An 18,082-nucleotide genomic window follows, 5' to 3' on the forward strand; every position below is an offset into this window, starting at 1 on the left:
CAGTTAACATAGTTGTACATTTAAAAGCTTGTAGTTTTATATAAACCTCTCAATTTAAAAAGAACTCATGTGAAAAAAATTCAGAATCAAGATAGACAAAATCCAACATTGAAAAAAATTATACACTTTTGTTATTAAAAAAGTATTTAAACGGTGAGCATTAATGGGCCCTAATGCAGTGCTACTTTGGGTCCAAGTTTCCACCCCCTGTAAAAACGGCGCATCTCCATGAGGTGCGCCAACTTTCTAGAATAAAAAGGGCGCCGAAAAGTTACCTTCTAATTCTCCCCACTCCTCAGGATGTCTTCGGCCTTGGCATAGCGCAGCACAAGGGGTGGGGGGGTGGAGCAAGGTCCCGGCGCTGAAAACAGTGCCGGGACCTTTGCACATGCGCACTAGGTTGTGCGTGCATGTGCAGTAGTTCCTCGCTGCCCGAATCTCTGCGACGCTCTGCAGGCTGCGTTGGAAGGGCCCAAAGCACGCTGCCCCTAGCCCTGGCCGAATGAGCTCCTCGGGCATTGAAGATGTGCTTAAATAGTTATCCATGGACTTCCAAGAAACACCCACATCGATTATCGCTGGGATGATCCGATTAACTGGGAGCCCAGAAAGCAACGTCTGCCTGAGATGTCTGGGAGGGAAATCGCTGGTTTTATTGACAGACCGACTAACAAATCACCCAATGGCAAGTAAGTTGGAGGGAGGGCCCACTCACTTGCTGTGGTCGGGAGTTACACAAGCCCATGTTCAGAGTCAGTCTGTGCTCCATTCAGAAGATGGGCGCTCCGGCCACAGGTGACCAAAGATCAGTAACAGGGCAGAAAACTCGCACACAACTCCTGTTGACAGACGCAGCTTGCCCCATTTAACAAGACTATGTTCTGACTGTGAGAAAACACTCCAGGTAAGTGGCTGATATGGACTCATGACTGAAAAGCTCAGATGTGGGACCTGCCCGATATTGACAACTCTGAGCTGGACTCTAGATCCACATCTTTGAACATTCTCTGACAACCACAGATTTCGGCAAAGTAAGGAGATGACACTTCAAGACCGACCTGCGCATCCGCGGAAGCGTGCCTAGACTGAGGGAGAATCGCCCTGCTGTTATTCTGGACTGGTTGGAATTCTAAAAGTGGAATCTTGCAATCTGGAAGCACCAAATTAATAAACGCCTAAATTAATGAGCGTCTACGTACAAAGTACACCAATTCCGGTGCGTGCTCCAGTCGGCAAGGTAGGACTTCTAATTTTTAATACTTGATTTAATGTTCATTTATTGTTATTTAAAAATTATGATGTTTTCTATGCATCTTTATGGTTAAAAGTGAAGTGTTTAATGCTTTGTAAAATCCCCTAACTTCCCTCTAACTTCCCTTCCCCCCATCTCTCGCTACCTGCACCTAATTTATAAAGTGTAGGCAAGGTTTTTCTGAGCGTACAAAAATCAACACTTACTCCGTTAGTAACTTTTCGCTACCTAAACTTGCAAAACAGGCGTAAGTGGCTGGTAACGCCCCCTTTTGAAAAAAAAACATACTAATACAAAACTATTCTAACTAACTAGAACTGGAGCAAACTAAATGCCGAGAATTGCGATTTCTAAGATACTCCATACTAAACTAGTTGCTCAAAAAAAATAGGAGCAACTCAAGCCGAAACTTGGGCCTTTTGAGGGGTCATTCGCTCCCAAAGCTGCTATGGAAATTGCTAGCATGGAAGTTGCAATCTCTCTCAATTTTAATATGAAAGAGTAAGTATTTAACATTTACATAAATATATATAAAATAACTAACTTATACTATTGTAGAAAGTGACAGATTTAGTAAAGAGGCAATGCCAAGGCAAGTCATCAAGGATGACTTTAAAGTGCTTTGGAGATTGCCTGATGGCATAGTTCAAGTAAGCGCTTTTAGGATTGTTGCGGGTAGAGTTTCTGTGGAAATTCTGCAATCTGCCACCATAACTTTAGCAGAAATCTTGGACAAACAGTATAAATTTCCAATTCTCTCAGGTTTCTGCCAATCTTCCACAACAGGAGATCGAAAGAAATGCCACAAGAGTTCCAGGAGTTGTTCTTTATAAATTGTATTTCTTAATATTTTCTTCTCATCTGCCTAATTTATATTGTGGTGTAGTGACTACCTGCGGCATCCTTTACCGTTGGGATTTTCTACGCAGCATTGGTATTTAATTTTCTCACATAACTTACATTTATATAGCGAAAAGAGTCTGCAAGGTCCTTCTCAGAACAGAATGAATACAAGCTTTTGTGGAGTTCAGAGCTGACCAAAGGCAGCTTAAGCTGCCATTTCCTTGTGGTACATGAGGGAGTAATCTGTGCATCGGAGGTGTCTTTTTTAATAAGTTCTTGGGATGTGGGTGTCACTGGCAAGGCCAGCATTTATTGCCCATCCCTAATTGCCCTTGAGAAGGTGTTGGTGAGCCGCCTTCTTGAACCGCTGCAGTCGTGTGGTGAAGGTACTCTCACAGTGTTGTTAGGGAGGGAGTTCCAAGATTTTTACCCAGCAACAATGAAGGAACAGCGATATATTTCCAAGTCAGGATGGTGTGTGACTTGGAAGGGAACTTGGAGGTGATGGCTTTCCCATGCACCTGCTGTCCTTGTCCTTCTAGGTGGTAGAGGTTATGGGTTTCGGAGGTGCTGTCGAAAAAGCCTTGGGGAGTTGCTGCAGTGCATCTTGTAGATGGTATACGCTGCAGCTATGATGGTAGATGTGGTGCCAATCAAGCAGGATGCTTTGTCCTGGATGGTGTCGAGCTTCTAGAGTGTTGTGGGAGCTGCACTGTCATTGTGGAGATGAAGCACTGTCGACACACTTTGCTGATGATTGAGAGTAGACTGATGGGGCGGTAATTGGCCAGATTAGATTTGTCCCACTTTTTGTGGACAGGACATACCTGGGCAGTTTTCCACATTGTCAGGTAGATGCCAGTCTTGTAGCTGTATTGGAACAGCTTGGCTAGAGGCACGGCTAGTTCTGGAGCACAACAGCCAGGATGTTGTTGGGGCCCATAGCCTTTGCTGTATCCAGTGTGCTCAGCTGTTGATTGATATCACGTGGAGTGAATTGAATTGGCTGAATACTGGCTTCTGTCATGGTGGGGACCTCTGGAGGAGGCCAAGATGGATCATCAACTCGGCACTTCTGCTGAAGATGATTGCAAACATTTCAGCCTTATCCTTTGCACTCATGTGCTGGGCTCTGTCATCTTTAGGATGGGGATGTTCATGGAGCCTCTGCCTCCCATTAGTTGTTTAATTGCCCATCACCATTCATGACTGGATGTGGCAGGACTGCAGAACTTTGATCTGACCAGTTGGTTGTGGAATTGCTTGGATCTGTTTGACTCTGATGCCCAGTTTTGAGCTGCTTGATCTGTTCTGAATCTATCCCATTTCGCACGGGGGTAGTACCACACAACACAATGGAGTGTGTCCTCAGTGTGAAGACAGGACTTCCTCTTCACAATGTGCAGTGGTCACTGCTCCCAATATTGTCATGGACAGATGCAGCTGCTACAGGTAGATTGGTCAAGTAGTTTTTTCCTTCATGTTGATTCTCTGCCGCAGACCCACTGCCAGCTATGTCCTTCAAGACTCGGCCAGCTCAGTCAGTAGTGGTGTTATGGAGCCACTCTTTCTCTGATGGACATTGAAGTCCCCCACTCAGAATACATTCTGTGCCCTTGATACCATCAGTGCTTCCTTCATGTGGTGCTCAATCCACGTCCAGACCGGGGTCAAGCAGGGCTGCATCATCGCGCCAACCCTCTTCTCAATTTTCCTCGCTGCAATGCTCCACCTCACAGTCAACAAACCCCCCACTGGAGCGGAATTAAACTACAGAACCAGTGGGAACCTCTTCAATCTTCGTCGTCTCCAGGCCAGATCCAAGACCGTCCCAAACTCTCATCGAACTACAGTACGCGGACGACGCTTGCGTCTGCGCACAATCAGAGACTGAACTCCAAGTCATAGTCTGCATCTTCACTGAGGCGTACGAAAGCATGGGCCTTATACCAAACATCGGTAAGACAAAGGTCCTCCATCAACCTGACCCCGCCACACAGCACTGCCCCCCAGTCATCAAGATCCACGGCGCGGCCCTGGACAATGTGGACCATTTTCCATACCTCGGGAGCCTATTATCAGCAAGGGCAGACATCGACGACGAGATTCAACACCACCTCCAGTGCGCCAGTGCGCCAGCGCAGCCTTCGGCCGCCTGAGGAAAAGTTTTCGAAGATCAGGCCCTCAAATCTGGCACCGAGCTCATGGTCCACAGGGCTGTAGTGATACCCGCCTTCCTGTATGGCTCAAAGATGTGGACCATGTACAGTAGACACCTCAAATCACTGGAGAAATACCAGCAACGATGTCTCCGCAAGATCTTGCAAATCCCCTGGGAGGACAGACGCACCAACGTTAGCGTCCTCAATCAGACCAACATCTCCAGCATCGAAGCACTGACCACGCTTGACCAGCTCCGTTGGGCGGGCCACATTGTTCGCATGCCTGACACAAGACTCCCAAAGCAAGCGCTCTACTCGGAACCCGACAGGGCAAGCGCGCGCAAGGTGGCAGAAGAAATATTTCAAGGACATCCTCAAAGCCTCCTTGATAAAATGCAACATCCCCACCGACACCTGGGAATCCCTGGCCAAAGACCACCCTAGGTAGAGGAGGTACATCCGGGAGGGTGTGAGCAACTCAAGTCTCATCATTGAGAGCATGCAGAAACCAAGCGCAGGCAGCGGAAGGAACGTGCGGCAAACCAGTCCCACCCTCCCTTTCCTTCAACGACTGTCTGTCCCACCTGTGACACAGACTATAATTCCCATATTGGACTGTTCAGTCACCTAAGAACTCACTTTTAGAGTGGAAGCAAGTCTTCCTCGATTTCGAGGGACTGCCTATGATGATGATGATGATGCTCAACATGGAGGGGTACTGATTGATCAGCTAAAGAAGGGCCGTAGGTGGTAATCAGCAGGAAGTGTCCTTGCCCATACTTGACCTGAAGCCATGAAACTTCTAGGAGTCCGGAATCAATGTTGAGGATTCCCAGGGCCACTCCCTACTAAATGTATACCACAGTGCTACCACCTCTGGTGGGTCTGTCCTACCAGTGGGACAGAACATACCCAGTGATAGTGATGGAGGAGTCTGGGGCATTGGCTGAAAAGTGTGATTCTATGAGTATGACTAGATTGTGGGATAGCTCTCCCAATTTAGGCACACATCCCCAGGTGTTAATGAGGAGGATTTTGCAGGGTTGACTGGGCTGGGTGTGCCTTTGTCATGTCCGAAGCTGATGCCGCGGTCGATACCGGATCATCCATTAGATTTTATTATTCTTATTGTTTTCTGTAGCAGTTTTTTTACAACTGAATGTCTTGCCAGGCCATTTCAGAGGGCAGTTAAGAGTAAACCACATAGCTGTGGGTCTTGGGTCATGTATAGGCCAGACTAGATAAAGGTGGCAGATTTCCTTCCCTAAACAACAACAACAACTTTTATTTATATAGTGCCTTTAATGTAGTAAAACGTCCCAAGGCACTTCACAGGAGTGTTATAAGACAAAAAAATTGACACCGAGCCACACGAGGAGAAATTAGGGCAGAGGACCAAAAGCTTGTTCAAAGAGGTAGATTTTAGGGAGTGCCTTAAAGGGAGGAAAGAAAGGTAGAGAGGTGGAGAGGTTTAGACAGGAATTCCAGAGTTTAGGGACTCGGCAACAGAAAGGACATTAGTGAACCAGATGGGTTTTTACAACATCTGGTAGTTTCATGATTCCCATTAAATATATTAGCTTTTTAATCCAGAATTATTTAATTAAATTTAAATTCCCCAGCAGTCATGGTGGGATTTGACCATCTCTCCAGATCATTAGGCCAGGCCTCTAGATTACAAGCCCAGTAACATAACCACTACGCTACCATTCCCTCGAATTCCAATACATAGGATTACATGGTATAAATCACAGAAACTGGCAATTCATCCCAACCCGTCCATGCCATCATTTATGCTCCACTCGAGCCTCCTCCCTTCATAAGAACATAAGAATTAGGAACAGGAGTAGGCCATCTAGCCCCTCGAGCCTGCTCCGCCATTCAACAAGATCATGGCTGATCTGGCCGTGGACTCAGCTCCACTTACCCACCCGCTCCCCGTAATCCTTAATTCTCGTATTGGTTAAAAATCTATCTATCTGTGACTTGAATACATTCAATGAGCTAGCCTCAACTGCTTCCTTGGGCAGAGAATTCCACAGATTCACAACCTCTCTGGGAGAAGAAATTCATTCTCAGCTCGGTTTTAAATTGGCTCCCCCGTATTTTGAGGCTGTGCCCCCAAGTTCTAGTCTCCCCTACCAGTGGAAACAACCTCTCTGCCTCTATCTTGTCTATCCCTTTCATTATTTTAAATGTTTCTATAAGATCACCCCTCATCCTTCTGAACTCCAATGAGTAAAGACCCAGTCTACTCAATCTATCATCATAAGGTAACCCCCTCATCTCCGGAATCAGCCTAGTGAATCGTCTCTGTACCCCCTCCAAAGCCAGTATATCCTTCCTTAAGTAAGGTGAACAAAACTGCACGCAGTACTCCAGGTGCGGCCTCACCAATACCCTATACAGTTGCAGAAGAACCTCCCTGCTTTTGCACTCCATCCCTTTCGCAATGAAGGCCAACATTCCATTCGCCTTCCTGATTACCTGCTGCACCTCAAACTAACTTTTTGGGATTCATGCACAAGGACCCCCAGGTCCCTCTGCACCGCAGCATGTTGTCATTTCTCCCCATTCAAATAATATTCCCTTTTACTGTTTTTTTTTCCAAGGTGGATGCCCTCACACTTTCCGACATTGTATTCCATCTGCCAAACCTTAGCCCATTCGCTTAACCTAGCTAAATCTCTTTGCAGCCTCTCTGTGTCCTCTATACAACCTGCTTTCCCACTAATCTTTGTGTCATCTGCAAATTTTGTTACATTACACTCTGTCCCCTCTTCCAGGTCATCTATGTATATTGTAAACAGTTGTGGTCCCAGCACCAATCCCTGTGGCACACCACTAACCACCGATTTCCAACCCGAAAAGGACCCATTTATCCCGACTCTCTGCTTTCTGTTAGCCAGCCAATTCTCGATCCATGCTCATACATTTCCGCTGACTCTGCATACCTTTATCTTCTGCAGTAACCTTTTGTGTGACACCTTATCGAATGCCTTTTGAAAATCTAAATACACCACATCCATCGGTACACCTCTATCCACCATGCTCGTTATATCCTCAAAGAATTCCAGTAAATTAGTTAAACATGATTTCCTCTTCATGAATCCATGCTGCATCTGCTTGATTGCATTATTCCTATCTAGATGTCCCGCTATTTCTTCTTTAATGATAGTTTCAAGCATTTTCCCCACTACAGATGTTAAACTAACCGGCCTATAGTTACCTGCCTTTTGTCTTCCCCCTTTTTTAAACAGAGGCGTTACATTAGCTGCTTTCCAATCCGATGGTACCTCCCCAGAGTCCAGAGAATTTTGGTAGATTATAACGAATGCATCTGCTATAACTTCCGCCATCTCTTTTAATACCCTGGGATGCATTTCATCAGGACCAGGGGACTTGTCTACCTTGAGTCCCATTAGCCTGTCCAGCACTAACCCCCTAGTGATAGTGATTGTCTCAAGATCCTCCCTTCCCACATTCCTGTGGCCTGCAATTTTTGGCATGGTTTTTGTGTCTTCCACTGTGAAGACGGAAGCAAAATAATTATTTAAGGTCTCAGCCATTTCCACATTTCCCATTATTAAATCCCCCTTCTCATCTTCTAAGGGACCAACATTTACTTTAGTCACTCCTTTCCATTTTATATATCTGTAAAAGCTTTTACTATCCGTTTTTATGTTTTGCGCAAGTTTACCTTCGTAATCTATTTTTCCTTTCTTTATTGCTTTCTTAGTCATTCTTTGCTGTCGTTTTAAATTTTCCCAATCTTCTATTTTCCCACTAACCTTGGCCACCTTATACGCATTGGTTTTTAATTTGATACTCTCCTTTATATCCTTGGTTATCCACGGCTGGTTATCCCTTCTTTTCCGCCCTACTTTTTCACTGGAATATATTTTTGTTGCGTACTATGAAAGAGCTCCTGAAAAGTCCTCCACTGTTCCTCAATTGTGCCACCGTTTAGTCTGTGTTTCCAGTCTACTTTAGCCAACTCTGCCCTCATTCCACTGTAGTCCCCTTTGTTTAAGCATAGTACCCACGTTTGAGACACTAATTCCTCACCCTCAATCTGTATTACAAATTCAACTCTACTGTGATCACTCATTCCGAGAGGATCTTTTACTCGGAGATCGTTTATTATTCCTGTCTCATTACACAGGACCAGATCTAAGATAGCTTGCTCCCTTATAGGTTCTGTAGCATACTGTTCTAAGATACAATCCCGTATGCATTCTATGAATTCCTCCTTCAGTCTTCCCCGTGCGATTTGATTTGACCAATCGATATGTCGGTTAAAATCCCCCATGATTACTGCCGTTCCTTTTTCACATGCCTCCATTATTCCCTTGATTATTGCCCGCCCCACCGTGAAGTTATTATTTCGGGGCCTATAAACTACGCCCACCAGTGACTTTTTCCCCTTACTATCTCTAATCTCCACCCACAATGATTCAACATTTTGTTCATTAGAGCCAATATCGTCTCTCTCAACTGCCCTGATATCATCCTTTATTAACAGAGCTTTCCCACCTCCTTTCCCTTCTTGTCTATCTTCCCAAATTGTCAGATACCCCTGTATGTTTAATTCCCAGTCTTGGCCACCCTGCAACCACGTTTCTGTAATGGCCACCAAATCATACCCATTTGTAATGATTTGTGCCGTCAACTCATTTACTTTATTTCGAATGCTGCGTGCGTTTAGGTAGAGTGTTTTAATCCTAGTTTTTAAACCATGAATTTTAGTTTTGACCCCTCCTGCAGCCCCTTTATATTCAGTGGCCCTTTTTGTTTTCTGCCCTCCACTTTTACTCATCTCCTTTCTGTCTTTTGCTTTTGTCTCCTTTTTGTTTCCCTCTGTCTCACTGCATTGGTTCCCATCCCCCTGCCATATTCGTTTAACTCCTCCCCAACAGCACTAGCAAACACTCCCCCTAGAACATTGGTTCCGGTCCTGCCCAGGTGCAGACCGTCCGGTTTGTACTGTTCCCACCTCCCCCAGAACCGGTTCCAATGCCCCAGGAATTTGAATCCCTCCCTGCTGCACCACTGCTCAAGCCACGTATTCATCTGAGCTATCCTGCGATTCCTACTCTAACTAGCACGTGGCACTGGTAGCAATCCTGAGATTACTACTTTTGAGGTCCTACGTTTTAATTTAGCTCCTAGCTCCTTAAATTCGTCTCGTAGGACCTCATACCTTTTTTTACCTATATCGTTGGCACCAATGTGCACCACGACAACTGGCTGTTCACCCTTCCTTTTCAGAATGTCCTGCACCCGCTCCGAGACATCCTTGACCCTTGCACCAGGGAGGCAACATACTATCCTGGAGTCTCGGTTGCGGCTGCAGAAACGCCTATCTATTCCCCTTACAATCGAATCCCCTATCACTATCGCTCTCCCACTCTTTTTTCTGCCCTCCTGTGCAGCAGAGCCAGCCACGGTGCCATGAACTTGGCTGCTGCTGCCCTCCCCTGATGAGTCGTCCCCCTCAACAGTACTCAAAACAGTGTATCTGTTTTGCAGGGGGATGACCGCAGGGGACCCCTGCACTACCTTCCTTGCACTGCTCTTCCTGCTGGTCTTCCATTCCCTAGCTGGCTGTGGACACTTCACCTGTGATAAGACCAACTTGCTACACGTGCTACTCACGTCATTCTCAGCATCGTGGATGCTCCAGAGTGAATCCACCCTCAGCTCCAATTCCGCAACGCGATCTGTCATCTAACTCTATCTTCTTTCCTCATCTAACTCTATCAGCGTAACCCTCTATTCCATTCTCACTCATCATTAACCTCCCCTTAAATGCATCTATGCTATTCGCATCAACCACTTCCTGTGGTAGTGAATTCCACATTCTCATCACTCACTGGGGAAAGCAGTTTCTTCTGAATTCCTGACATGATTTCTTGGTGACTACCTTATATTGATGGCCTCTAGTTTTGCTCTTCCCCATAAGTGGAAACACTCTCTGTGTCTATTCTATCAAAACCTTTCATAATTTTAAAGATCTCTATTAGGTCACCCCTTCCCTTTTCAAGAGAAAGGAGACCCAACATGTTTATCCTTTCCTGATAGGTGTACCCTCGCATTTCTGGTATCATCCTTGTAAATCTTCTCTGCACCCTCTCCAGTGCCTCTATATCCTTTTTATAATATGGCGATCAGAATTGTACACAGTACTCCAAGTGTGGTCTAATCAAGGTTCGATACAAGTTTAGCATAACTTCTCTACTTTTCAACTCTATCCTTCTCGAAATAAACCCGAGTACTTGTGGTCCAAGAAAGTACTCCATGCTGGCACAGAGTCCACTTTTAGCTTTGGAATTGAAATCATCTATTTTATTTGGTGGGAAACGGTGCGGGAAGGTGTCGGCCAGTTTAGTGACAGGAATAAGTTTTTATTTGAAAAAAATGCTTCCCAGTACTGTTTGCAAACTTACTGAAACACATAAATGGTGACTTAAAAAAAATTAAAACTGCAATAATATAGCCTAAACCAAGATAGCTTTTCCTCTACTTAAGATTTTATTGTACCCATCAAGGTGAAGCCTCCAACAAGGTTCTTCAGCCCCAATTGCAAAAGGCAATCCTAACTCTACTAATGTGATATTGCCTCCACTTTTCACATTAGCCAACTTTAATGGTTGGACCTGATTTGCATCTGAAGCCTCCGTTTCCCACCCGCAGCCTGCTAAATGGAAAGGCTGGTTGGCTCTGGGCAGGTAAGCCTGCGGCACTGGGCTGCACGGAGGAGGGAGGGAGGGATCGGGTCGGAGCTGGGGAAGGCCAGATGAGGTTAGGGGGAAGGAGGATCGGTGCCTCCGGAGGATGAAGGGAGGGAGGAAGATCTTTGCTGGCCATTGGAGGTTCGTGGCCAGCCTCAGTATCATCGGTGGGGTCTGGGAAGGTGATCGGAGGCCTCGACAGGGGATCTCCGATTGCGGAGGGTGGGCTGTGCAGGGACGCTGGATCTAGGAGATAGGTAAAGGCACTTACGGCCTAGATCCAGCAGTCTCTGCCTTGCTGCAATTGTTGGCTTTTACAAGGTGTGCTACACCCGACCAGCTACAGTTAAAAACAAAATGAAGGTTAAAGAAGTGGCTTCCAGGCTCATTAAAATAGTTAAATTGACGTCCCACCTCCTGGCCATGGGTTGGCTGCCTGCTCCATTAAAACCGGAAGTGGGCGGGTTGGAGGGGGGTTCAGGTCGGGATTCAGATTTTTAGCAATTGAACTACCCCCACACTCTAAACCCACCCGTTCTTTTAGGTTAAAATTCCCCCTATTGAGATTAAGGGTCATTTTATGCTGGTAGCCAAGGCCCACCAAAAACTGGATTAGATTATTTGTTTCATCAGTGTGTGCTACATTTGAGCCCAGATCCTAAAAATAAAAGGGCACTGACTAACCCAGTGCACCATCTGCTCCCCCATAGTTTTCCTCTTCAACAGATAAATTAATTGGATTAGCCAGAACTATCAACTAATAAATTGGAAATCTTAACATCAAAGTTCACCAACTTGCACGGAGCAACTCTCAGCAACTGAAAGACGCTCCATAGGCAAGTCAGTTTATAAAGGTTTTTCTTAAGATGTGTGTATCTGGAAAATATTACACTTACATCGTTCTGTTGGTTCCAGTTGGAGGGATAGACTGGGAGACCATCACCAAGACTACCTGTAAGCCCAAACCTTTCTCCAGTTCAGCTGTCTGTTGAGCATTGACAATATCGACAGCCAAATTGTTCAATTTCTCACTTGAGAGGAGTGTAGCATTGGCATCAGTTGTATGGGACAGTGATAGCGGTGGTAGATCACTAACTTCAACAAGGACTAGACTAGAACTGCTCTTCATATATCTTATGTTTCCGTGTTTCACAGTGTTGCCGGTACCATTTCCAGTCTTGTGTAAAAACATCATCCTCTTTATTTTAGTTGCCTCAGTGTCAGTACAGGATGTCAACAATGGACACTGAAGGCTCCTTTTTAAAATGCTATCTGTGATGACACTGCTTCCATTCATCTCCTGGACTATTCGAATCTGCGCCTCTTTAATAGCCAAAATATCAATTAACTGTTTTATCAAGATATTTTTCTGTTGGGCATTAATAATTCCAGGAAGGGAAAATGCAACCTGTATGGCAACATTTGTGTGTACTTCAATAGGGCCATCTCCTATGAGTAGGATATAAAGAATATTGTCTGCATAACTGAAGTAATTAGTGCCTGGATGATCAGAATTCAGTATCTCAGATACTGAAATAGAAGAAGGTCGGACATAAGATCCTCTGTAGTATACACTGAGATGCTGTGGGATTGAGTAAAAAATAGCCACAATAGCCTTAATGTTTTTCTGATAACAAATTAGGTGAAATCTCAGGGTCTGAGGAGTCAACTCACTAAAACAGATTTTGGTGAGTTTTTGGGCAGGTACTATAAAGTAAAACACTGAAGGATCACTTAATATGTAGTTCATATATGAGCAAGTACCCAGCATTTCTGAGACACATAGGATGTCAATAAAGTCCTCAGTTGTACTTGTGACAGGGGTTAGTTTACTAGCCACAGCATCTGTATCCAAGTTTTCCATGACAACCATTACATGCTCAATTTGTTTACACAAGTATCCTTGCCAGCCACGAGTGTAAATGCACTTTCCCCATCCTCTGTAAGTACCTGAAAATACAACAAGAAAAACATAGTAATAGCATAAATAATTCTGTGATTTGCAAAATCATGTAGACAAATATGTAACTGGTTAAAGCATAATTCTGCTGAACACATAGGACTGATTTTCGGGTTTTGGGGCAAAAACGCAAGCGATACGTGAAAATTATCGTTTTCACTGTGCTAACGATTTAAGGCCTAACTTTCGGCCTTTGGAGGTGCAACGCAAAGGGAGGCACTGCACAAGTGTTCACGGCGCAAAAACGCGATCCTCGCCAACTTTAATGCAGGGCCGGGAGCGCTGTGAGGCCCTGGGACGGGGGTGGGGGGGGGGGGGGGAAATCAAAAAAACATTTCAAAAACATTTACAAGACAACTAACTAATTGCTGAAAAAAATTAAAAATAAAAACTTTAACTTACCTTTTTTGCAGATTTTCTAACTTACCGTTGCTGGCAGGGCTGTACCGACACGTTTGACCTGTCGGTGCTCGGGGCGCAGTGTACGGGTCGGGTAAATGCCAAAACTCGATCGCGAATGCAATCGGAGTCGTTGCACGTCGGCGCAACTCTCCCCGGCAGTACTTGCAAGTGTCGCCGCAAACAGGTATCCGAGGATCCCGCCCGGGCTTTGCGACCGAGTTTTCGCCGAGGAGGATCAAATCACAGTGAAAACCCAGTCGCAAACCTCTTGAAAATCCAGCCCTCTGGTCATATTTTGTTATTTTCACAATTTTTCTATCATGGAAAGGATTGTGGGATTGGGTTGATTTTAAGGGTTGTGTTTGAAACAAAATTAATTTGCACTGGTTTAAAAAGAAAGGGCACCGGCTTCAGGCACTGAACATGTGCACTGAAGCCAGATGAGTGGGAGTGGGGGTGTGGCTGGGGGGCGGGGGGGGGTGGAGGGAGGAGAAGGAGAGGTTTCCAATTTTATTGATGTGTCTACTGTCAAATGATTACAGGGAGAATTTTGACCCCCCGCCCCAAGCGGTTGATAGTAGGCACTTGGTAATGGTGGTGATGTTGAAGGTCAAGGGGAGATGATTGGCTTTCTCTTGTTCAGACTGCTTGTCCGGCAGCACTGGATGAGCAGAAATTTTCTCCAATTAAATATTGGGAAGACCGAAGCCATTGTCTTTGGTCCCCGGCACAAACTGCATTCACTAGCCATTGACTCCATCCCTCTCCTTAGCATCAATCTAAGGCTAAACCAGACTGTTTGCAACCGAGGCATCATATTTCACCCTGAATTGAGCTTCCGGCCACATATCCGCAGCATAACTAAAACTGTCTATTTCCACCTCTGGAACATTGCTCGCCTCCACCCCTGCCTCAGCTCATCCACTGCTGAAACTATCATCCATGCCTTTGTTACTATTACGTATGGAGAAAGAGTCAGATTAAACACTGTGAGCTCAAAGTAAAGTGTGACCGTAGTCTTTTATTGCAGGTCTCCAGAGTGCCTCTCCAACCTGTGAGGCCTCCTTAAATACCTGTGCTCCCAAGGGGATGAGCCCTCTGGTGGCTGTACAGAGTAAATACAAGTTTACATATATAACAGTTACCTCTAGACTTGACGATTCCAATGATGTCATTGAAAATTCGGCAGCCCGTGTCCTAACTTGCACCAAGTCCCAATCACCCATCACCCCTTCGCTGACCTACATTAGCTCCCAGTTGAGCAACGCCTCAATTTCAAAATTCTCATCCTTGTTTACAAATCCCTCCATGGCCTCGTCCCTATCTCTGTAATCTCCTCTAGCATCACAACCCCACAAGGTGTCTGCATTCCTCAAATTCTGCCCTCTTGAGCATCCCTGATTATAACTGTTCAACCATCAGTGGCCATACCTTCAGCTGCTTAGGCCCCATGCTCTGGAACTCGCTCCCTAAACCTCTCCGCTTCTCTACCTCTCTTTCCTCCTTTAAGACGCTCCTTGAAACCTACCTCTTTGACCAAGCTTTTGGTCATCTGCTGTAATTTCTTTTTATGTGGCTTGGTGTCAAATTTATTTGTTTTTTCTTATAACACTGCTGCGAAGTGCCTTGAGACATTTTACTACGTTAAAGGCTCTATATAAATAAAAGCTGTTGTTGTTGTTGTTGTTCAAGGTGGACATTATCCGGCACTTATCTGGTGCTAATGCTACCTGCCACTTGTCATTTCACAGAAACAATGGAATTGAGAAAATAACCTTTGGCTCATCAAGCTTATCGACTGTTCATATCATTGTATCATAGTCTCTTCTCCATCCTAGATTCATCAAAATTTCTGTGAGGAAATCAAATGCTCTTTAAAGGATGAGGAAAAATGGACAGTTTGATCTTCATAAATATGATCAACTGTAGCTGGTGGCAACCCAGAGAAGAATATGGCCACCTCACGTGGTCCTTTCTGTCAGTGCTCCAGTTAATGACTAATGCCATCAACAAGGTGACTGAATGTCGATTGGAGGCCTCCTGGTCTGAAAAGCAACACGAGACGTTCTTAACGGTTCTTTTCAGGACCAAAATCAAACGAGACATAGGTCTACATCTAAGTGTCAGTCACCTCAACATGGAAGGTCCCTCATCTGCAAAACATGACTACCTGACCAAGTTATTATACGAACTGAAATTAGATTTTCTCACGTTACATGAGACTTATGCTGTAGATAATAAGGAAGCACCAAAATATCATACTTCTGGATACAGGTTAACAGCGAGCCCACAGCACCCAAAACAATGTTAGTGTGACAAGAACCCTGGAACAGCTGTCCCTTGGATTTGAACTCTTCAATGCAATATGTCATCACAATAAGATTCGTGAGCTTTGATAACTTTGTGTCCTGTGACCGGAATGGACGATCCCTAATGGTGGAACGAACTGTTCTTGATGCCTTTCCACACGCCCAATAATGTGCTGTTGTCATACACATTGGTCTCTAAGATCCCTCACCACATCGCTACTCAAGCCTCTTTGGAATTTTATGATGACTAACTGGAATGGCTACATGGAAACAGTTATAAAAGTGGTTCAACAAATTCCTGCAAATACAATGAGCTATGGCACGTTTATCAACCTCTTCAAGGTGGGAAGACAAAAGAACATCGCTCGTGGGTACATGAAAGCTGACAGTCCCTGTTGCTCAGCTGAGAGTGAAGCAATTCTGGAGGAATACAAGACAATAGGTAGCCCAGTAAATTCTGCAGGACGAGTGAGATGGGCAATAGCCATGCTGATCCTACATTCCACCCACTCGAGCAGAGAAGCCTGAAGACTTCTCCGTAATCTTAGTGGTACTTAGTGGACCTGTGTGAGAACACCAGCGGCAGGTTGGGGCCTTAAAAGGAGGGAAGGTGAGCAGTCCAGGAGCAGCGTGGAGGCACACTACTTCAGGGAGCAGCGCGAGCTGGTGCAGGAGGGCGACGGCAGCGAAGAGTGACGTCAGCAAGGTCCAGGTCAGTGATTGGAACGCGGGCAGATACAGCAGGAGTGGCGAGGTCAGGGCGAAGGAGTGGTGAGAGACTGCAGAGGGACGTGATCGGGGCCCAGGGGAGGCGTGAGCTCGGGGCCAGGGGCCCAGGGGCTGCACGGACCAGCCCACACTGCGATATGTGTGCACACTAGTTCCGTGCAGCAGAGCTAGTCTCCAGTCATCTTGGGTAATCTTTGCCACAGGACCAAGACCTAGCTCTGTCAAGCCTGTGTGGTGGCTGGTGTGCAACAGCCACCACACATTTAAAAAATCCACGCACAGGAATCTTCCACCCTTGAGGATGTAGTTCGGGTCCTTCATTCGAAACACCTGTGAACTCATCCTTTTTTGGCGTGGAAGCAAGTCATCCTCGTTTCGAGGGACCGCCTATGATGATGATGAGGGACTAACCCATCCCAAAGCATGTCACAGCTGACGTCATTGCCATCCAAATACTCCTGAATTCCAAGGTCCACACAGTTCGCCATCAAAAAAGGGAAGAAATAAAAAGGACTGCTTTGCTGCCTTTCTGCCTGCCTACCAACAAGGCCAATCACCAGGAAAGAAGTGGCCAATGTTATAACACTTACCAGACCTAATTCCTGAAAAATTCTCACAGGAAATCCCGTAAACCTTAACTAACACTCTGAGAAACGTAGTTTAATTACAACAGTGCTTTATGGCAATATTCAATTCTTTTTAGAAAATAAAATACCTATTTACAACAATAAACCTTAATGAACATTAATCAACATTAGGAACCATTGCAAACCTCAGTTAAAAGTATGTAAACTTAAGAAAATGTTACAATTTTTGTCAATTTTGACAAATTTAAATAAAGATTTAACCTCTTTGAATCAATAAGTGATCACTTAGCGGCAATAACAATTCAAACACAAGGCAGTGATCGAAGACTGGGACATGACAATGATGGTCATGATCTTGCAGTAAGGCAGCTTCCTCCCCCACACCCCAGACAAAGTAGTAGAGACAGGAATTAAATTCCAGCTACTCCCTCAAGGCGCCCTGCTTGGCTAGGTGAGTCCTCATGCCAGCTGCTCGCTGCGTCGTTTTCCAGTAAACTCAGGACTGGACAGGTGTGCATAGTGAAAGGATGCTAAGCTGATGAATTGTGGGGCTGTGTTCAGTCCATGTTCACAGCGTATACTAGGACTGTCTGGCCTCCGTAAACCTCTTTGCCTCTCTCTCCTGCTTTAAGATGCTCCTTAAAATCTAAAAAGCTAGTATCAGTACTGGTGACCACGAAACTATCGGATTGTCGTAAAAACCCATCTGGTTCAGTAATGTCCTTTAGGGAAGGAAATGTGCCACCATTACCTGGTCTGGCCTATATGTGACTCCATACCCACAGCAATGTGGTTAACTCTTAACTGCCCTCAGAAATGGTCTAGTAAGCCTCTCAGTTGTAACAAAGCGCTAAGAGAAACAATAAGAAGAATAAAACTGAACAGACCACCCGGCATTGATCTAGGCACCGGCTACGGACACGACAATGGCATACCCAGCCCAGTCGACCCTACAAATTCCACCTCACCAACATCTGGGGACTTGTGCCAAAATTGGGAGAGCAGTCCCACAGACTAGTCAAGCAACAGACCGATATAATCATATTCACAGAATCATACCTTTCAGTAAATGTCCCAGACTCCTCTATCACCATCCCTGGGTAT

The 18,082-nt window shown here is 45.3% G+C and overlaps 1 protein-coding gene across 1 annotated transcript in view; it reads right to left on the minus strand.

Annotated features, from left to right (window-relative positions):
* LOC139266646 (fibrocystin-like) overlaps positions 1 to 18,082 on the minus strand; it is a 630,313-nt gene that overhangs the window by 45,859 nt on the left and 566,372 nt on the right. Inside the window, 1 exon segment of the mRNA XM_070884234.1 lies at positions 11,888 to 12,941. Coding sequence (XP_070740335.1) covers positions 11,888 to 12,941 — 1,054 coding nt within the window.

Source organism: Pristiophorus japonicus, chromosome 7, assembly GCF_044704955.1.
Source record: "Pristiophorus japonicus isolate sPriJap1 chromosome 7, sPriJap1.hap1, whole genome shotgun sequence".
NCBI classification, from domain to species: Eukaryota; Metazoa; Chordata; class Chondrichthyes; family Pristiophoridae; genus Pristiophorus; species Pristiophorus japonicus.